The 23855-nt window shown below is 30.3% G+C and overlaps 1 protein-coding gene across 1 annotated transcript in view; it reads left to right on the top strand.

The window, feature by feature from the left end:
• The window catches only part of gprs (speckle type BTB/POZ protein), an 82265-nt gene that overhangs the window by 56812 nt on the left and 1598 nt on the right, over positions 1-23855 (top strand). Inside the window, exons 3-7 of the mRNA XM_085944473.1 lie at positions 2584-2719; positions 13469-13586; positions 20117-20274; positions 21081-21212; positions 23118-23300. Coding sequence (XP_085800599.1) covers positions 2584-2719; positions 13469-13586; positions 20117-20274; positions 21081-21212; positions 23118-23300 — 727 coding nt within the window. The remainder of the gene's footprint in view (positions 1-2583; positions 2720-13468; positions 13587-20116; positions 20275-21080; positions 21213-23117; positions 23301-23855) is intronic.

A 23855-nucleotide genomic window follows, 5' to 3' on the forward strand; every position in this document is an offset into this window, starting at 1 on the left:
ATGTCTAGCTAGTCGGGAAGTTAGTTAAAAATCAATTGCAAGATTTTACCGGATAAACAACCACCGGACAAATAAGAATACGACCTAATAAAAACGTTATAATACCGCTAAAAATACACAGAATTCCTACCCTTAATTCTACTTCGAACATCATCATATGGAAAACGCTACTGTAGAGCGTCACACTGTCTTTAACCTTAGCGATAGGTAAGAGGGCCGCTAAAGATCCTTGCTTGGGGCCTGGGGGCCGTCTTAGGATGTGGGTGGCATGTTACCAATATCTTAGCTTTTAAACAGTAAGAATCAAAATCTTGACAGTCCAATCCAGAAAACTTTTATACACATCAGACGATTTATTTATTCCCAAAGTAATCATTAGGAAAATTCACCAAGGGTTTGTTTTGAAAATACTGTATTTTGATATTATCATTTATACTCAATGTATTTGTGAATATTGTTTTATTAATTTCAAGATGTACCATTATATTTAATTGAAAGCACAATATCTACGTGAAAGTTTCGGTCTTATTGTAACCCCTAAGTTCGTTACGTGCACGGTATAAATTACACAGTAAATAAAGCAACTTTTTCTTTTGACCTTTCCAGAAAGAGATACATTTTGCAAAGTGCGGCTAAAATACAATAACAGACTTGAAAGAAAGAACCTTTCCGCTTTTTGACTTCGGAAAGAAATTGGAACATGGGGGAGAGGGATTTGAATTTGGAAAGAAAATTCAAATTTGGGAAATGATTTCGATTTTGAGAAGAATCTTTTGCAATCGCCATCAAAAAATCTCCCCCAATTGGTTTGAATATAGTATTTTCATTTCAATATATTGGAAAGTCTTCTTTCTTTTATATAAAAAATATATAAATCAGTTTAGGTTACCATAAAAGATGAGCAAAAATCAAATAACATGAAAAATAATTGAGTTTTAATAAAACTACATAATATCATAGGAATAGATATCGTAGAAAAACATTTCAAAATGCTACATTTTAGTATGTATTGTTGTGACGATAGTAAATAAATAAAAACGATGCGTGTATTTGTGTACTAAAGAATGTTAAAATCAAACTAGTTGTCCAATCCTCTGATTAGCGACGGACAAAACATCGAGAGCGTCGACAGCTTCAAGTACCTGGGAGTACACATCACGGGAGATGGCATTTTGCAGAAAGAGCTCGCTATCTGAATGGGAATGGCTGGAGCAACATTCAACTCGATGCGGAATGTCTGGGACTCACGATTGTACTCGGTCAAAACCAAATGCCGCCTATTCGACGCTTGCATTCTGACGGTGCTGCTTTACGGTAGCGAATCATGGCACCTTACGAAGGCTCAGAGCAACCGTATACTGAGCTTCGAAAACAGATGTTTGCGACGAATACTGGGTGTGCGGTGGTATGACTTTAGGAGCAACGAGGAGATAAGAGAACGCACCAAGCAGCCTCTCATCACGATGAAAGTGAAGAGGCGACGTTGGACCTGGCTCGGCCACGTGCTGCGGATGCCAGAAGAGAACTTCAACCTGGCTTGCCTGTTCTTCAAGCCGACCGGATTCCGGCGTCCTGGAAGGCCGCTAAATACAATCTACGAGTGTATACGGCGGAGCTACGGGATGCTGGTTTGACCTGGAACAAAGCAAGAAGACTGGCGAGCGACAGGGATTCTTGGAGGCGCCGCGTGGTGTCTATATGCTCCAGCTAAGGGGCGGATATGGCAAAAGAAGAAGAAAGAAAAGAAGAAGTTGTCCAATAATTTAATACAGTTTGTGTTACACAGTTTTGCTGTTAAATTTAGAAATAAAAAACGCTTTTAAATGTTTTATTATAATTTTGTTTGTTATTTTTAATAAAATGTCAATAAGAATATTATAGTTATCTATATACAATCGTCATATCATGAATACTTAAATATTTAATAAACTATTTCTTATATCCAACGAATAATTCACAAGATTTGAGAATATAACATTTTATATAATATTTAACATAAACAATTTTAAGAAAAAAAAAATAGTGTGTATATGAATGATATAATATATTCAAATTATGTATATTTAAATATTCAACTAAAAAGAAGACTTTTCCTTCTCTTTATATTTTTAAGTATTTTGGAAACCGTATTAACTTTATTTATTTGACTTAGAACAAATTATTAATTAATGAATGATTAACTAGAATATATGAGTTTTTAAGGACTTGAGCATAAACGTTAGTAAATTATTCAATTCAAATCAACATTTAAACAATAAAAATCAATGTAAAAATAACATGCGAATTTTCCAGATGGAGAAATCACCTGCGAGCTCTGGTTTCATAAGCGTACATTTTTCCACTCTACTACTATAGGCACTACCTATTATTTATCACACATAAAATTAAATTAATTATTCTGTTACTTAAACAAAAAAAATGAAATCCACTTAAGTATAATGTTTATATGAAAACATTTCTCGGTTATATGAACAGAGAAAAGAGATAATGTATTAGTTATCAGTTAATAACATATTATGTTTTTATACAAAGGTTTTACATATACCTACAAATAAAATATAATATGTATTTTTTTTCTTTTAGGGTATTCCACAAAATGCTGTACCAGGCCCCAAGCCCTCAGAGAAAGAAGGAACCAGCCCCACGTGAGAACAAACTTCGACTCTTCCTTAAAAGATCATCAGAGCCACTCCTCAATCTTCAAAATGCAGCTAACCAGGTAAATCAACTATGTTCTCTAAAAATTATAAAATATATTTATTAAATAAATTAATAATGTTGTTAAAAGTCATTACGTGTGTGATCGAAAAAATATGACACTGTTACATTTCAAAATATTATGTTCATTGAAATACAACACACTAATAAAAAAAAATCGATTGAAAAATAGTTTTATTATACTACATACTTACAGATTAAATTTTACACATTTAAAAATACACAAATAATATTACAATAATGAAGCAATATTATTTTTTCATCCATGCAATTGAAATATATTTTTATTCTCATACTATATAAAAATATTAATCTTCATAATAATGAATGTTAGGCCTTGTCCACATAGTGCGTTTTGACTCGCGCGCATTCTAAGTACATGTGACGCAGTGACAAATGTCGCGCGCGATCGAGATACAGGTGACCTCATTGAGGTGTCCACATACGCTCTCGGCGAGTCGTTGATGAGACACGTGCCACGAAGACAAGGCCTTACATAAATATTATTACGTACATTCACGGTGGATGAGTTGCTAGAATTGTCAATTACTTAATAAAATGTATTTCTAGTTAACTATATAAAAAAGAATAAATATATGATCTTGGTTCAAATACATTGGATTTAAATGCAGTAGCGGTATATAGAACAGCCACCGATTTAGATGTGTCCGCTTTTACATCAAGAATCATTTATTTTTTAATATATTGATTTATATACATATATGCAATACATGATATATATATTACCGACACGTTTATATTACTAAAAGCACAGAATACAAAATATGATACAGCTACGTCAAACATATTACCAGTAAAACAAAGCCATCAAAATATAGATGTTATAGCTGAACATTGAAATTATTTTATCACAAATAAATATATCAGATAAGTGAAACAATTATTTACTCATTCACATATTTCATAATGTTCGTCTGTTTTTTTTTTATTGTTTCCCCAAAAACCGAAGAGCATCAAAAGCGTACCCTTGTTAATGACAATGTTATAGCAGCCCCTTTGTAAAGCTTTGATATGCTTTTTGATGTTATGGTCCCCCAAAATTATATATATATACTCGTACCTTTACCTTAATATATTATCTATATACGGGTATCATAATGTAATTAGTAAATACTTGCTTGGCATGGAGCTGTAAATTTGTGGTGTTTCTGGAATTTGAATGTTTATATTATACAAGAGAAAGCTACTGTAAAGCTTTCTGTGAAGCTTATAAATATTTTAAAATTCTACTTACATAATAAATATTTTTATAATATAAGTAGTTACTTAAAATATAATACAAAAAATGATTACTGTAACTCATCCTGATAGTAAAAGCTTGCATATTTCGGTGATATTAGGGTAAAGCTAATAGTCGCACATATCGGCACTTTTTTAAAACATAATAAATGCAACTTTTAAATATTCCTGTTAAATAACTTTGTTAATAAAGTAAATACTTCAATACCTATATACAATAATATTCCTAACTTAATATTTTTTTGAAAAAAAGTTTGAATGCGTATAACAACCTTGAATAAATCGCAAAGGATTTTGGTAATTTAATTAGTAATGTATTACTAGCAAAACTTTTTAATTGATACTACACACTTGATAAAGCTTACGATGAGAGCCAGGAAAGAGGAATTCTTCTTTTATTTATTATTGAAATACGTTAAAAACTCACCCATCATACTATATACATTAACATATTATTTTTAACAATATCTACATGGAAATATCAAACTTGTTTATTCAATGATTATTGTATCTTATACACCATTTATATGTAAATAGCATTCTTTTATTAATTTAATTGGCTGACTTAGCATCCAGTTTTTAAATTCAGCATTCCTTGACTTAGTGACATTTTTAACAAAGTTTTTTTATAATTTATCATAATAACATGAATAATCCATAAATAGCAAAGAAATAAAATGAAACTATTTAAAATAGTCGAAAAAATCATTCAACGGTTTTGGACTTTAGAAAAAAATAATTTGTGTAGTTTTACTCAAATATTGTAGTAAATATATGAGATAATTTATTGGTGTTTTGATATTATAAGCAAAATGGACATGTCAAAATTCTATGAAATAAATGCTTTGCGATGAGGATCATTTATTTAATACCTCCTAAGAAAGATTCACATGGAAAATGAAATAACACCCCATATTTATTTATTCTCTTTGCCAAAGCAAATGTTTTCTAGTATATTATGTAAAAGTCTGTGAGCTAGGTTAGTCGGTACATATAAATACTTTCAGATAAGTATATGTGTTTGACTAAATACTAGTATCTATTTTTTGTCATCAAATAATAATCATTATTAATGGAGTTTGTAATGGATATTAGAGAAAAGTGACAAAACAAACAAAAATACTATTAAACATAATTACAAAAAAACTAGAGATGATAATCTTGTGTTTATCAAACTAGCAACAGCCGATGAAGGTATGGTTGTTTCTAACAATTTTAATTGGAATCGTTATATAACGTTGAAACATCATTCATATACATAGTAAAAATTACTATTTTCATTTCTAATAGGGGTATATAATAGACCTATTGATTATATCAAATACACACTAAAAACCAATATGCATTTTCGATATAATATGCGCTTTACCAACTACTCTATCGTCGGTACAAAAAATAATTATTATTTAAAACAATAAAAAATATTATCATTAAAATAATTCCTCCCTTCGATATACACATAAAAGATGTTAGGTTAAAAACATGTCAATTCGTAGAAATATTTACTTTTAAAATAATAAATAAATTGATTTAAAATTTTATATAATAATAATATATTATGCTAAACTAAAACTTTTAAGAGATTCTCATTTAAAAAATGTTTTTATTCAGTTATCAGTGTGTGTTTCAGTTAATTACATATTTTATATATGTTTATAAAACACTTTCCAATTATTTTTTCAAAGTTTCGTCACTAGATTTCTCTTATATTAATTTTATTACACTGTCCATTAACGGATTCGCGTATTTACACCATCTACGCCGTAGTTCGTATAAGCTTACGGCGTAGAGATTTATTTTAAAAATCGAACAGTATTTTAAACCGGATTATAATAGTCAAATTAATAACCAAGTAGGTACACATTTTAAAAGTGAATGTATACTGCTATATTCTGTTAATTACCTACAGTTTATAACACAATTTTATTCATTAATGTAATGTAATTATGTTTACCTGAAGTTTAGTACAAAACTATTAACCTAACTCACAACTTTTTTTAGTTTGTTAGGTCGCAAGATACCCTAAATTCTATAAATATGTTATAATAATACTATCATCTCTTTTTTGACAGAAACATGTAAACCAAAAGATATTTTATAAATAAATTGTACACTTTTTTATAGATGATGTCATCAACAGATTAAGAAAAATACTTAAATACTAAAAAAAACAATTAAATATAATAAAATGCCACTATACAACTTAATACAATCGTGGCTTCAATGTAGATGCGTGTGTCAAGTAACCTTAAATATATGAATGATATCTCAGAATTTTATAATATTAAAAAAAAGTTTGATTTTTTAGTAATTCATCCCTCAAGTTCTATCACTATATTATTTAACAGTAAATTTTTTTTTAGTTTTTAATGAATTGACATTTAGATTGTAATTCAAATACATAATCCTACTCATTTATATATTTATGTTAAAATGCGGATGGTAAAGATTTGCGTAGATATATGAAAATACAATTGGATATCATATTATTCTGCCCTTATAAAATCAATATCCTTATTAATAACTCAATGTTTTTCTCTATAATTTTATAATACTACATACTAATAGTATAAATAAAATTTTAATTTTAAAAATAACCAATTTGTATAAATAACTATTGATAATGTCTTTTTAAGAGAAAAAAACGACTGTTTAGAAAAAAATATATGCAATATAATCTAACTATTGTGTTTATTTTATTGAATAATCATACGTTATTCCGTCGCTTTATTAATATACTTGTAAAAATATATTGTCTAAAACTTTAGAGATATCAATATTTACTTATTTACTTCGCCTTCCTAGAACCAAATAGTAGTATGTCCAAAAAGCGCAGTTTTGAGTTAAATATACAGTTTTTATAACTATTCAATACTCTATCCAACGGTAAAACTTTATTATCTAAATTCAATTTTATTTTCAAGTTAAAATGCGATCTTATTGCTAATGAATAAAATTTAGGCATACACATAAAGTAGACTATTATTTTGAAATACTACAGTTTATCCTGGACCTAAAATTACAACTTCAACCTTTGATATAACCACACAAATGTCAGATAGTTCTATAAATTTACTGCTGAGTGTGCACCGCTTGCTAAATTTGACTTATCATTAAATACTTTTTATACTATGATGAAATTAGTTCTAAATTCGAACATTGGACGATTTATGATGGTAAATCTATATCAATGTGGTTTATAGGTTCTTTGATTTTATTTTACCATTTTTTTTCTACTTTACCAAATGCTCTATTCATTGTTTAGTGAGGCTAAAATATTTCCACTCCATTATCTCAGAATTATCGTTTTGTATACATTTTTGTCTGTTTCCAGGATGGCGACTTATAGAGTTAACGTTATTTATTTTAAAAGGGTAATATTAATAATTATTGTTCTTGTGAGTCCAAAATTGCATAGATTTGGATTAACTAATTACTAAGTTAATTTCCACATTCGAAATATAAATGGGGTGTTACATAACACACATTTTAAATTCAATCAACAACGAAAACTTGTTACATATTAATTGGTTATATAATTGTAGTATGAACTATGTATTAACTTCACCCTGAAATCATCTGTTAATCTGTGTTGTTTTTTGCTTAAATTTTAGTGCAGAAGCGATAATATTATTTGGAGTTGATTGTTTCTGTCAGAATGGGGACGAATTGTCTAACCTCATATTGTATTACATATACTAGTATATAATCTTGTGAGTGTGAGTGCCACCTCCCGTGTAAACCGTGTAACCGTGTGTTGTGTTATTTGTATGTGTGCGGCAGCGTTCCGTTCAGTACGCGCAACAATTGGCCCCCATCCAAGAGGTAAAACATCCCATTTCATCCAATCGTAATGATTCTAATTATTGCTCTCAATCTGTCATCCTCCTTCGATATTTATTTTATTATACTCATTCATTGTTTTCATACTTCAATATTATACTTAAAAGGCTTAAAAAATTTACTAGATAGTTAGTTGAGTAAAACACATTTTTTTAAATAAACGAGTATTTATTTTAGAAACATCGAACTGGTACAATTCCACATAATTTTGTTGCTTTTCGTTAGTGTATGTAACACACCTGCGGGACTATTCTAACATAATATCACTTATTTTAAAAAACAATAAAAAAGTGATAAATATGATATGTCATATTCAGTCACTTAATTATACCAGCGGGTCTATTCTATATATGAGACGGCTATCGACGGTAGTTTGCCACATTAAGTATTGAGGCGGTTAATTGTTACAATAAGTTAACCGCCTAAACAATAATGTCAAAAAGTGCTATGTTTTAACAGTCCCTCTCTTGGCCGTGTTAGGTTTTAGAATGAAATAGACAGTTTTGACAGTCCAGACGGCTAACTTAGTGTAACAATTATAATACCTATTGAGGTATTGACATAAAGATGATAAAGTGATAATATTTATCACTTTAACCTCCGATAGCCAGATTGTGTATCGAATAGACCCACATGAAGTCAACTGTCAGACGTGATCAATGACATTAATATGGACGAATCATCTGGAAAAGAAAATGACACTCATTTTATTGTCGGGTCTGCCGAATCGCATAATCTGTTCTAACGCCATTACAATAAAGGTGATATTGCTATAAATTCCTGATGCTTTTTGTTGGGTTTGCCGAACCCTAACCTAACATAACCTAACAAAAAGTGTTTTGCTTACCTACTATCTAATCGATTATTTATATTGGTATTTTATATTTTACAATATATTATAACATTTGAGATTTTTTTCAAATAATTAAAATTAAGAATTTCGATTTCAATGTTGTTCCATAATATTTATATTACATAATATTGTAGCATACCTACCAACTTAAAGACTTGTAATTGGACCAATTTCGCCTTATTGGAAACTATTAATATTTTGGTAATGAATATTTTTTATTTAAGCTTGAACATTTTCACTCGATTTTTTCATTCATACTCACTGATCTTTTCAATACATAACATTTCACAGTTTTATAATAAGTTATATAAAATAATAATATTTAATAAATTAAATTGCATCGTTTATTTTTCAATTTGGGAAAAAATACAATACCATTTATTGCCTTTTTTGTATAATAAGACACTTCATACCATTTCAATGATACTCTTCAGTATTCTCGAGTATTTTCACATGATTAAAAAATCAAAAAAATACCTTATAAAAAAATACAAATTAACATAAATATCTTCGATAAAAATTGCACGAGGCATGTTACGTGTGTACTGAAAAATGATACTTAATAAAATTATCAATATACTAAATGTATTCCTTATGATCCTTGTGTGTGCTATTATTTTATATTATTATTCTTGTTTAATGTGATACTAAAATAATATTAACATTATTATCCTTCTAGTGGTGAGTATAACAAATATTTATACTATTATATATTATATATATGTTAATGGATGTTATTGTTAGTCACTAATACGTGAATATTAAATGTCTGATTATAGTACATATCACTTTCAACGTTTCCGCCAAATTAGATATTTTCTTGTAGATGCAGCTGGCATATAGCCTTAAACCTAGACTAGAGCTTTGACATCGTAAACAGCTTATTTTTTTTTTATAAAAAAGTGTAATACTAAACCAGATATGCTTAGTAAACAATTTTCTAATATTGTATACCTTATATCTTTACAATAGATTAATTTGTAATTAGGTACGATATTTTAGTGATAAGTAAATTTCCTACTTATTATTTTTTAGATCTCCATGAAGTATTGCAAAATAATACATTCTTTTTTATGGAAACACTGTTCATAAATTGATATGACTTATTAGCTAGTTTTTAGTTAGTTTTTTTTTTTTTAACTTGCTGACTTTTTACTCTGTCAGCAGCAAAAATTCAAATTTTGAGACGAGAATTTTAAAATATGATTAATTTTATGAAAGTTCGCATTTTTTTATAGATATTCTATGAGGTTTATTACAATGATTACAGTAATGATGGTACAGTTCGGTTATGAGGAATACAGCGGCAAACACATTTTGAAAATAGCCGATATACCTACTGGATTATTTGTTAGGTTAACTTAACCAAACCAAACCTTACCTAACCTAACCCAACCTAACCTAACCGAAACTAACCCAAACTAACAAATAATCCAGTATATCGGGTATTTTCGAAATGTGTTTTCCGCTGTATTCCTCATAACCGAACTGTACTCAATGATTAATAATATTCCACAATTTTTAGTCGATAGCTATTTCGGTTGCCTCAACATCATCAAGTTTATTTAGTCAGATATATAAAATTATATTTACTTATGTACTATAGAGATAAATAGTAAAATTTGAAGTTATTTGAAGCATTAAAACATTCAAAAATTCCGTAATATTGAATAATGAAAATATTTTTCACTTTATGGTGACCAATAAATGCGGTCAAATTTACAAAATTGGACCGTGACAATAGAAGTAATTTTATTATAGTTTTCTAAGAATGTGGGTTATGAAAATTAATTATAGTTTTTGAGTTTTTCTATTATTCTTATTAATTGAATACGTAAATAAAGTCACTCTGCGGTTATGGAAATCCCTACTAAAAATTTTAACTATCATACTCCTCCAAGTCATTTTAAAGCATTTAAATTTTCAATGTCATATTTTATTAGATATTATTATATCGAAACATCTATAATTAAAAATAATGTATTCGTAAAAAATATCGATATAAATTAACAACGAAAGCATTTACGCTTTCAAAGAGAATCGTTTAAAATACTTTTACTTATACCCCGAGGCAGGTCAAAATAATTATCGTTAAGAGTTTTTTTTACTTATTATTGTTTATTAAAAAGATTTTTTCTCATTTAAAAGAATTTAATTAATAAAACGGAAGTCTTTATGAGTTGTGTTTTTTTTAAAATTCCAATTTAGTTTTGAAATTTATACAGCTTTAATGTTTTTTATATCGATGATGTAGTAGGTATTAAGATAAATCTACGTAAGTCAACAGTATATATTCCACAGTTATTATCTTTAATATGTCTGATACACGCTTTCTACTTATGTATTAAATGTTAATTCCAACGTATTGTTTTTGTATTACTATTTAGTAAGTTTATAGAGTAAAAAGTTTTAAACCAATGTATACTCAACGTAAAATTAATTTATTATATTTTACTATCGTTGTTTCGCAGTAAAAACCTCAATTTTGAAAAAAAAATCTGACGAGGCAAAAAAACTGCCCTTCAGCAGACACATAAAGCTAAATTATTAATTGTTTTATATATTAAAAGACAAAGAAATGAGAACCCAAGTTTTAATCTACCCTTTCTCTTCAATTATGTACAATTATTGAATTGTTTTGACAAAATCACTAAATATACAGAGACTATTTAGAGACTAGGTGTGTCAAAACAATCTAATCATTTACATAATACATATAAAAGAAAACATAGTTTAAAACATGGGTTCTCATTTCATTAAAACAAAAAACTGTTAACTATTTTTTTTATTCAATGAATAATTCACAAGATTTAAGAATGTGATATTCAATTATTGAACATACTTACATAATTTTGGAAACACTTCTGAGAAAATATATTATAAGGGATCGACCCTGTATCTCTCAGGTTTCGTGCCCATGCACATATATCACTATGCTAAAGTCGTCATACTTAATTGCGACAAATTTTAACTAATGGCTCTTAATACTCTATAAAATTTTTAAGATAAAAACATTGTATTTTTATTTAGCAGGGCAGATTTAACTATAATTTTATTACACTGAAGATACATGATAAATCTAGTATAGTACAATTAATGTGAAACATACTAAATCGGAGGTTTATGTTATAATGATATTAGAATATTGAAGGTTTAACTAAACTGTGCAATGTAAAAGTATTTTTTTCAGACAAAATTATGACGGCGGAGCTTTTAATAGTTTGCCGAGTTTATACAGAGTTGCTCATGAAATTTGCTGTTGACTTACGTACATTTATTCAAATTTAGAATAAAAAAATAGCAAAAATATTTTTTGAAGCTCATTATTTTAACAAATATATGGATATACGTATATATGTAGTAGATTACATAAATCATAAATAATAATATAAAGTCGACATTCGTAAAGAGATTCTTATAATAAAAACACAATATTTTATGACTTGTTAAAGTTAAAACTAAATTTTTAAAAAATTTACTATTATATATAAATTCATATTTAGTTAGCCATATCAGATAGTAATATAAGATAGTACTTAATCGTGTTCTTCAAAAGTGCAGTTTGTAAGTAACTACAGGGGACCTACAAAGATTCTTTGCAAAATTATTTATATTAATGTTGTGTTTCACAATTTTAGAAAAGTAGCTGTGTGTACTGCACAAATTTCAATTAAAATCTGCATAAGTAAGTACGTACTTACATTGTATCATGAATCGTTTTAGTATTATAAGAAAATGCACTTAGAAAAATAGTAATTATTTGTTTTTTTTTTATTAATATATTAAGTTCATCTATCATATTACAGAAAACTAAGTATTTACTAACCAGGATAAAATATAATTTTAACAACTCATTTCTATGACGAATAGTAACTGCATTATAGACCATACATAGAAACTATAAAGATATTACAATAATCTTCCTAAACTATATTCGTTACAATCCGATATATAAATGGTAACTAGACGCGTTCAATATAAAAGGAAAATTGATGCATGACATATAATATGTAATGGTAAATAACCATTTGACTCGATTCTTTTATCAATCACACGTTAAAAATGAAATTTCCAGACACGGGATTAGTATCTACGATGCACGGCTTCATAAAGAGACACTTTAACATTAGTCCAGTTCTTTTATTTTGTTAACTGTCGATTCTTGGTGGAACTGCATTGTATTGTTGTTTGATTTAATAAAACGCATTTTTTTTGTAGCCACTTTTAATCAATAAATTAGCACCGATTTCATCCGCCTCAGAGGGACATTTTCAACTTGAAGTTGAAAATATAACTCTGGGGCGGACGAAACCGGTCCTAGATTATTGATTGAAAGTGGAATAAGTACTGCAAAAAATGCGTTTTATTAAATCAAACAACATTAGTCCAGTTATATAATCTTATAAATGCAAACGTCAAGTTCTTAATTAAATACGCATAAAGTCAGTGCTCGAAATGGAAAATTTTACGAACTGAAAGTCTCTATAATATTTCGAAAATAATAACTTATTTATCTAATTAAAAAAAAAAAATGCGTAAGACGTAGTAACATGAAATTAATTGGTTTACAATAATTCATGAATTAGAACTGCGTTACGGTGCGGTTCGGTCCATTTTGAGACCTCCATAAAGTCCTTACAGCATATTATGTATCCTGCATCCCTTTTCTCTGACTTATAGCTACAATTAGTCAACGTACATATCGTAATAAATTGTCTGAACTTCTCCAAATAAATAAATAAAAATATTTGTAGAGTTTTGTTGTATTTATTTAAATTGTTTCCATGTCTTTAGCCGTCGTCTCAACAGCATCAGACGCTCATCATCGAGGAGTTTGAGCCAGACGTCTTCAGGCAGCTGATCGAATACATACACACTGGCTGTGTCACTCTTCAACCAAGGACACTGTTAGGTAAATCTTTATTATTTCACAAAACTCTCTTCATTTAAATTTGTCTACTATATAGAAGAATGTTTTTCAATTGGTGTGCCGTGAGTGTTCCTACAGTCACTAGTGTACCGCGTAGTTACTAATAATAGTAATATTAATAACCTATATCTATTATAATGATCGGGTGATATATTATAACAAGCTAGATGCAATTAAGTTTAGAAGTAGTTCATACCAACACATTTGTATCAGTTTTTCACGATAATTAATTAGAAACTGGCTGCTCTCACGTTTTACATGTTATCAATAATTGCTTATTCTCGGCGCTTTCTACGCAACCATGCCGTGTCCCGGTCGACCGGATTGAGTCGCATTTTGTTTATTGTAACCCTTATTTCACACTATACGGTTTTAACCTACGGAAAAAATCTAACGTTAAATATCCGAATCGACAACAAGTTAGTGTTACAAGATCGATGCTAGGTGTGAGAGTAGAGCAGAGGAGTGCCACAGGGTAAAATCAAATATAAGGTGAAATAGCTATTTTACCACGTTTTTGTTAGCTCGTATTCTTGTTTGTCCGGTGGTTGTTTATCCAGTACAAATATTGCAATCGATTTTTAACTAACTTTCCGACTAGCTAGACATTTGAAACTTTTAGAATATATCAGAATACGATGTCAATGCATTCTTTAAATACTTTTAGCCATCTTTAAGCAGAATTCAGTTAATTTTGTTTTGTATGAAAAGTTATTTCGGAAGAAATCCGTAATCCAATCCACTATTATTGGTTGCTAAGGAGATAGTCCTAGCAACTTAATTATTAATATATACGTGCTTTACATGACAGTTAAGTATTCCATATTTGTTTGTTTGTTGCAAAATAGCAAAAAAATGATTTGTTGACAATTGCCTTATTTGTCCTAAATTATTAATATATAGAATTGTCAAGTTTATATGATTCAACAGAAAATTTAAAAACGTTGTATATAAAAAGTTCTTTTTATCTTGTAATTATTAAAAATTAGGTTATTATCATTAATCGGATTTATAAAATGAACAGCTATTAAGTTTATTTTTGGAAACCGCAAAAAAAATTGTCGCTTCACATGAATCCAGGAAATTAATCCATGGACCTCCCAAAGTAGAACGAATTTCTATAAAATAATGTCACCGCAACTTCCTAATAATGACAATGTAATGTGCCATTATTTCGATTCTCGCTATATGATTATCAATAACCGTAAATTAGTATTAATTTCCTTCACTTCCCTATTGGCGGAATATGGGAAGACCGGTTACTTGTAAGTCGTACGTATGCAGTTCATCGTGGGACACTTATTCGTGCGCCGCATAGCAAGTTCGTATAACATTTTATCAAATGACGAGTTCTTCGTTGAACATTTCACCGTGGAATACATTTGTACATAATATGTTACAAAATGCGGCGATAGTTTGCAAATAGTACTGTTCCAATTTATTAGATTAACCCTAACCTAAACTAACCTAACTTAGTAAAGACATCTCATAAATTTGCCACATGTTGTAGCCTACCTACAAATATACTCCACGGTGAAATGTTCAACGAAGAACTTGTCATTTGATTAAATGTTACACGAACTCATGTTTCATGTACTGCGGCGCACGAATAAGTGTCCTGCGTTGAACTGTTTACGTACAAATTTCCGGATACGGGGAAGACCCTATATGAGGTAGGCACAGAAAAGTACACATCAATGGCAATAAATTACTATCTAGATACAGATCAAATTGTAAAATAATCAGACGCCCTGCTCTGACATTCTTATAACATTCTTTATTGAAAACATATAATTTCATCAACACACTTATTAGAGAAATCTTAAACTAGAAACTACCCATTAGAGGTGAGTTGGAAATACAGTCACCAGTTTGTATACTCAAGTATCAGATGAAACTATCCATACTCAGTACGTGTGGCCCAATAAACTTGTTCCAAAAAACTTGTGATGATATCATCGCGAGTCGCTGGCTAGTTGGTAGACTTTCAATACTCTTGACATTAAATGCGCGCGAGCGAGGTAGCACCTGAATACAATTATATTTTAATTTGTCAGTCTATGCATGTGAATGACATCATCTTATGTATGAACAAATAGGTCATACATTTTCTGTAGCAGCATATTATTCCCTCGGAAATATGGTGAGGTGACGTAGTTTACAATAAAAAAAACCATTTTTATTCATTTTATGTTAACAAGAATATTATAACAAAACATAAAAACAACTCGAATTTAAAATGTGTTTAAAATTTTATAATAAATGGACATTTTGAAAACCCCAGCTCAGTGTATTTTTAGCGATTCTATTGAAGCCAATATTTCAAATACTAATATGGAGTTAAGTTTTAGTTCTAGTTAAGTATGAGACTTATGTCGCATACGCACGCCAACCGCTCTATATAGTATTCCAAATACTAGAAGTATTTTGGAACAAGTTTCGATACTAAGTATATTTTTATACTAGTAGTAAGTATACTTAGTCTTCAAAATCGACCAGTTTTCCCACCTTTATTGTGAACCACTGCTCCACTAATACTATTCTGTAACTATAATGTGAATTTGTGTTACTGTCTCTAGTAAATATTAATATTCTACGAACTTTATGAAAACATTTATTTTCTCATCTACATACCATTATTATTAGGTATATTTAAATTTAGATCATTCCCATGACTCAATTATACGCCGTTTATAAGTATTTTTCTCATTTATTTTCCCATATTCAAATAAGAAATGAAAGGATTACGTCGTGTCTACCTTTAACCTTGTAAAAAAATCCATAATGAATGTATATTGCTCTGTCGATTTCCAATTCCGAGAGCAATAATTTCATCTGTCAATCAAATATCGTGAAGGAAATAAACTGAAATGATTTCAACATCCAATCATACACATTTGAATTTTTATGGAGGTAAACCTAAAAACAAGAAAAATCATACTTGGATATTTTGTAAAATACGCAGAAATACAGAATATTATTGTTTATTTTAGTAGATAACCACTTACCAGTGGCGAAGAAAAAAGTTACTTACATGATTCGTAATAAAATATATAACTATATAGCGGCTCTACGATAAAAACATTTTGTTTAAAAATTTAAAAAAAAATACAGATGTTAAAAACTTTTTTCTTTTTTTTTCGACTATGTCCGATCCTAATAGGATCATAATATAGGCCACCACAGAGTGGAGGTTTGTAATAACTGATTTTTTTATTTACAAGAAATGGATGTCAGCCACTTGCTCAACCTATTAGGTCCATAGACTCATACATAAATTGAAAAACAATATGTGTACATGCCAAACCCAGGATTCGAACCTTGGACCAATGACGCTATAGGCCGATGCTTAAGCCACGCAACCATCGTGGGTGTGTACGTTAAAAACTAAAATCATAAAACATAGTGGAATCGGCATGCCATCAATCAGCACAGCAGCCTCCAGTTTCGTTTGGTGTATGGCTGAAACTTCTCCAGAGAAGACATACAATACGTTCCTTGACTCTTCAATGTGCTCCGTAATCAGAATCTGACCACACTTGCTCTTTCAAGCTCCACTTATTTATCATATAAATACATCTGCGAGGCCATTCTAACACATCACTTTATGACGTAGTCATGCAGTTAATTATTAGAAGAAGTTATGTTGGCCATGTTAACTTTTAGAGCGAGAAACACTTCTCAATTACGTATTGAGAATTATTATTGAGATGCATAATCAATACGGTTGGCTACTCACTCTAGTGACAAAGCAACCCAAATTAATTTGTCCTTAAAATGCAGTATGTTTTTCGTATACGGAAATTTTTGCGTATGCAGTTCGCCGTATTACACTTCACCGTGAAATATTGTATCAGAAATATATGGCCGTATATTAAAGAGCGGCCAACCTCTTTGGGTCGTATAGTACTGACATAAGATTCATTTCTAAATAAAACACGGTTCTTGTCGGTTTACACTTTACAGGAAGCCAGCAGCAAACAAATTTTTAAAATGGTCGATATACTGGATTATTTGTTAGGTTCGGTTAGGTTTTCATTCTTGAATTCTTGAATTTTGCTAAAATCAGCTATGAAAATTAAATTAATATTCATATTGAATCTAATAAAATTTGAGACCGTAGAGTACACAGTCACCACTTTCCGATAAGAAAGCTCACGGCAAACTGTACCACGGTGAAATGTTTTACCAAGAATTTACATGTATTCTATGTTTTAAGTGCACTCCTAATCGATAGAATATTGGAAACCACCGGCCACCACTGGTTATTATGTAAAAAAATATTTTAACATAAAAATATTACGTCTTAAAATTTCTACGCTCCAGTGGCGAACATCTCAACTATATAATAGAAATAAAGAAAGTAAAAATGACTACTATTAATTGATAACAATTCGTCTTAATAATATTTTATATAAGCCACACCTAAAAGTTTGAGTTGTTGTGTTCTTTTTATATCAACAGCTTTTAAAAACGACGATAAGGTTCTTCGAATAAAAGGGGTTTGCATATTTGATTACTTTTTTTCAATTTGATGCCACTTTCTGTTCAATCATCTCCGTTTAAATTTCCGCTGACTTTATACCATTACTTAGTAGGGTGTCCATCATCACCATCGTCTTATGTAGACATCGATGAGTTGCTCAACATTATATTGCGTAAATAACATCGTTAAGCTCATTGATTATCAGTGTATTCATACAACAAGTGGAACAAACGTAATCGGGTTATAAACAATTTTGCGACACTATCTAGACACTGAGACAACTGGATGATTACCATATTGGCGCCGGTAAAGAATACTGAAACTAATAATTAAAAATCAAACGTTATGACTTAAAACAGAAAGTAATTAACATATTAATATGTTTTATAATAATATAGTAGTCATAATTTATTTCTTTATAAGAATTGATAATATGCATATATTGTTTAAGTTTTTCCACCAAAATGGAAATTGTTGAGTTAATAATTGTCCTGAATCATCCTTTCATAATTTAAGTTATCTCTAACTATGTCGTGATATTTTACAAAAGGTTTATGTCACTTAAAAAAATATTTTAACGAATTTTGAATACCTACGAGTCAGTGGCGAAGGATGGAGGTAGGCTGTTAATTGCATACTAAGTTTTGTCAGTCAAACGTATTTGTTGTCATTGGACTAATATCACTATGTGTAGATAGTGTTTGATAGTTTTTTAATTCAATTAAACCCTGCGTAATCCAAGCCATAGTATATAATAGTCAAAAAATATTCCTTTACCTATAAAATATCTAAAATTATGATATTAAATCATAAATAATTTTAGATGCTTTATAGGTAGAAAAACATTTTTATTAATTATGACTTGGATAGGCAGGGATTAATGAATTTTAAAAAACTAACAAACACCATCTGTAATATGTATTCTTAATTAGACAAAAATAAATAAGTATGACTGAAAAAGTGTGCATGTGCATGTGTGTGTGTGTGTTTAATAGATTTTTGAAAACTAACTGGCACAATCTGCAAATTGTAATCTTAGTTCAATAAAAATAAATAAATATGACTGACTGACAAATTTTAGTGTGCATTATTTATGTCGAATTTTAACAGCGTACCTCCACCCTTCGCCACTGCTATGAATATTTTGACATAATTATGTTTGTATCTGTATCAAATTTAATTCTTATAAAACGAAAGAAACGATAGCACTATTTCTTAATTCTGCGTATATAAATGTAGATATACTTTAAAAAAATATTTTGCAATTATTGGAGTTTAATAACACCCAATGTCTCTATATAAGTGTTATATTGTCTATTATAAATTTAGCGGCAGTCTTGAGTGAGTTATAGACCTACAAACTTATCTGAAGAATGGGATGGGGGAGCCACTATCGAAAGCTACCCAATCAAGGACTTGTAACTGAACAAAATTTGACGTTCAAATGAAATTTTCAAAATGGCGTCCTTTGGTAGTTCGTAGTTCCATTATGGTACCATTATTGGCCATTCTACAGTTAAGTTTGTAGGTCTGTACATCTTATTGAAAATAGAATACATTTGTTTTACTTTATGTCAAATTCAAATTTTCCCAACGGATTTTCTTTTGTTTATTATTTAAAATTCTTACATGGCATAAATCGATACTCTTTTGTTGGACTCCGAACATAAAAAACTGTCATTATTATTAATAATATTCTAACCTCTTAATTATAAAATAGTGCGTGATTATTGTGTTATTACAGTTTATAATATTATATAGTAGGTAATATCTTTTATTATCTAAAACTCATAACATAAGTGGTTAAAATATCATTTAAATTTCAACTTTAACAATATGGTTTGATGTAACAACAGGGTTCTATTGCACAATTATTATGGTGATATATTTAAAATTTAGATAGTATAGTAGATATATATATATATATATATATATATATTTCCAGCATATAAAATAATTAGAGGGAATATTGATTTCACGTTCCTATTTTAATGGCATAAATTAATTATTTTACATTGATTTTCAGGTGTAATGAACGCTGCTGATTACTACGGATTGGATGAGCTGCGAAGGGCTTGCGCTGGCTTTGTCCAGTGCTGCATCAACGTGGACACCGTTTGCGCACTCTTGGCTTCCGCTGAGAGATACATACAGTACAAGTGCACAAAATCGCTTGTGCAAAAGGTTTGTGTTACCTACCTTTTTGGTTATTGTAGACAATTTACATATGCATTAGATCACGTGAAAGGATAAAGTTTTGATTATATTGAGAAGCACGTTGCGTACTGTCACGCTGTCATGGCGACAAATTTAGTCTATGGTTTCGTCATTTTGCAGAATATTTTGAACGAACACGGTCTCTATAATTTCAGTGAGGGGCAACCTAGTAACGAGTCTCTGCAAATTCAATAATATTTTTAACAGAACTAGCGCAATCTTTAGATAATATGACATAACCCAACCTGCAGACCATAGATAATAGAGAACATTCTTATAGAAAAATACAGTACAAACCGCTAAAAACACGTGATTTTGACATGATTTGAAGATATGTAGGCATGTAGAAAATGATAAAAAAACGTTCATTGAGTCATGCAGGTGTCGATGCAGTGCAGTGCAACGTGAGAAGACCTCATTGTTGTTCTAGTGATTTAGGCAGATTTTACTAACTGATAATGCTCGTTTAAAAGTTCAAAATGTGCTACAGGAAGGGAGCATTAGTCTGATAACATTTTAAACACAAAGAAAAACGACATTATACATTTTCTCCCGTTGCGGCAGCTTACTGTGACGTCAGTAGTACGCGACATGCACCATAATTTATTCCGCGCTTTAAGCCCTATGGGTTACCCACCTGATAAATCTTTGAATCCGGTAGTCTAGCGTAAACTTACAAAGTCGATCAATGCTATCAATATTAGAAATACTAATTTAATATGCACATTGTGTAATATTATTAAACTTCCTAATGATACTCTATATATTTCCAGGTCCTGGAGTTTGTCGATGAACATGGAAACGAAGTTCTTAATCTGGGATCCTTCACACTGCTGCCTCAGCATGTCGTGCGACTCATATTGGCTAGAGAAGAATTGAGGGCTGATGAGTTCACCAAATTTCAAGTAAATTTTCAATACTATTAATAATTACTTTATTCATATTCATCGTAACATGGTAATAAGCTAACGCAATTTGATACGCGTTTCATGTAATAACTAACACTTAAAATTATCGTAATTAAATAGGATACTCGTAGCTTAATTGATTAAAGCATTACCAGTGGTGATACATGTTCAAATACCGTCGGGTGTCTGGTTTCTGGTAGGTATTATCTGAGGTGTTTTCAAGTTATGTTTATAAGATGGTAAATTGTTATATATTGTCGAAAATTCATAACATAAATAATAATACTTATATAATGTGTAAATTAATATTTATTATAATCATAAATGTACTGTCCCAATTAAGTGATGCAAATCACAGTAAGTTCCTTAGTTTGGTTTCTGTTCCCAAGATTCCCGAATAATGGGTTGCCCTAACATAGCGGAATCGTCTGTTTATATTAAATTTCACAAAATCAGTTTTTTATTCAAGAGCTGTTATAATTTAAATACTATATCAATGCTAGAATTTTTACTCTCCTGGTAGAAATATTATATGATACGAGGGTGGGTCAATAAGTCCTTAGAAAAGCCGACAAGTGGCGCGACTAGTACTGTAAGCGGTTTGTTTTCATGCAGCGGCACTACCGATTCAGTATGCTGCGAAGTTTCAATCAGATTGGTCGGGTTGTTGTGTGTTTTTCGTACATTTAAAAAAAAATTTGCTTGTGGAAAATGGAAAAATGGAAAATGGAGAAAATTGAGTTTAGAGCTGTTATTAAACATTTTAATATAAAAGGGTTAACAGCAAAGGAAATAAAAAATGAGTTGGATTTAGTTCACGGCATATCTGCTCCTTCACTTGCAACTATTTATAACTGGTTAAATGAATTTAAACGTGGTCGTACATCAACAAAGGATGAACCACGCTCAGGACGTCCTGTAGAGGTGACTACACCAGATATGATCAATAAAATCCACGATATGGTGTTAAGTGACCGAAGATTAAAGTTGAGTGAGATAATTGAGGTTACAGGGATCTCAAAAGGTAGCGTCATTTCTATTTTACATGACAAATTGGGCATGAAAAATATTTCTGCAAGATGGGTGCCGCGTTTGCTCACAGTCGACAATAAACGCAATAGGGTGGTGGCCTCTAAAGCCCTGTTGTCGCTCATGCAACGCAATCCGGATGAATTTTTTCGTCGCTTTGTGACTGTAGATGAAACATGGATACACCACTATACTCCCGAGACGAAAGAACAGTCAAAGCAGTGGATTGCGAAGACAAACCATGTCCAAAGAAGGCGAAAACCGTAAAATCAGCTGGTAAGGTTATGGCTACTGTATTTTGGGATGCACGTGAAATTATTTTCGTTGACTATTTGGAAAAAGGAAAAACAATAACAGGGGATTATTATGCATCTTTATTGGACCAGCTTAAAAACGAAATTGAAGAAAAATGGCCTCATTTAAACAGGAAAAAAATCCTCTTTCATCAGAACAATGCCCGTGTTCACACATGTTTACGATCAATGGCTAAAATTGAAGAATTGAAGTTCGAATCGGTCGACCACCCACCGTATTCGCCAGATTTAGCCCCCAGTGACTTTTTCCTTTTCCCAAACTTAAAAAAATGGCTAAGTGGACAAGGTTTTTTTTCAAATGAAGAAGTCATCGATCGGACAAATGCTTATTTTGAGGACCTTCCGAAAATTTATTTTTCTGACGGTTTAAAAAAAATTGAGAAACGTCTAACCAAGTGTATTGAGCTCCAAGGAGATTATGTTGAGAAATAAAAAAAAAATACAAAAATAAAAACGGTTTTAATGCTTTTTTCTAAGGAATTATTGACCCACCCTCGTAGCAGTATCTTCAAAAAAAATATCCTACAGATTGTATATGATTATTTTTATGATATTCCAGGCAGCTTTGATGTGGGGAAAGAAATACTGTGATACAAATCACAACACGCCTCTGAAGGAGGTCATTGGTAACTTCTTGGAGTACATCCAGTTTCACAAGATCCCAGCCAACGTGCTGATGAGGGAGGTCCATCCTTTGGGATTGGTTCCTTACAGCATCATCATGAATGCGCTGGCATATCAGGTGCGTGTACCGTGGAATATAAATATAATATTAATATATATATAAATATAATATATATATCCAAGTAAACTAATGAAATTTAACTTTAATTTACAAAGTTACTGATAATTTGAATTTAATTTGTTTTAATAAGGACAATTCTTTCATTATTATCTAGTAATTATGTACCTATGATTATTTTGTTATTTTCTATCAATATGTAGTCTGTGAAAAGTATTATAATAATTGAAATAGAATAAATTAATGTTGTAACATAGATAATCAACACAATTTAATACCTCTTCTTGGTCGTTCCCTGATGGCTGAGGATCGTGACCACCTTTGAATTTTGTCATCTTTTGAGCGACCAAGACTATCCATCCCTCTCGATCTTCTACTTCTCTCAGGGCAGCGTGAATGGTGACCCCAGTCAGCTCCTTCACTTGGTCGCTCCAGCGCTTTGATGCTCTTTCTCTGCTTTGTCTTCCCTGGAGGCCACCTAAAACCACCAGAATGCGTCTCAAAGATACTGTCGAGAGCCGTTCATTTGTGTTATGTAGTATCTGTCCAAGAAAT

The sequence above is a fragment of the Rhyacophila brunnea genome, unplaced genomic scaffold (assembly GCF_057557595.1).
Source record: "Rhyacophila brunnea isolate RB1 unplaced genomic scaffold, BYU_Rbru_1.0 scaffold_17, whole genome shotgun sequence".
In the NCBI taxonomy this organism is placed as follows: Eukaryota; Metazoa; Arthropoda; class Insecta; order Trichoptera; family Rhyacophilidae; genus Rhyacophila; species Rhyacophila brunnea.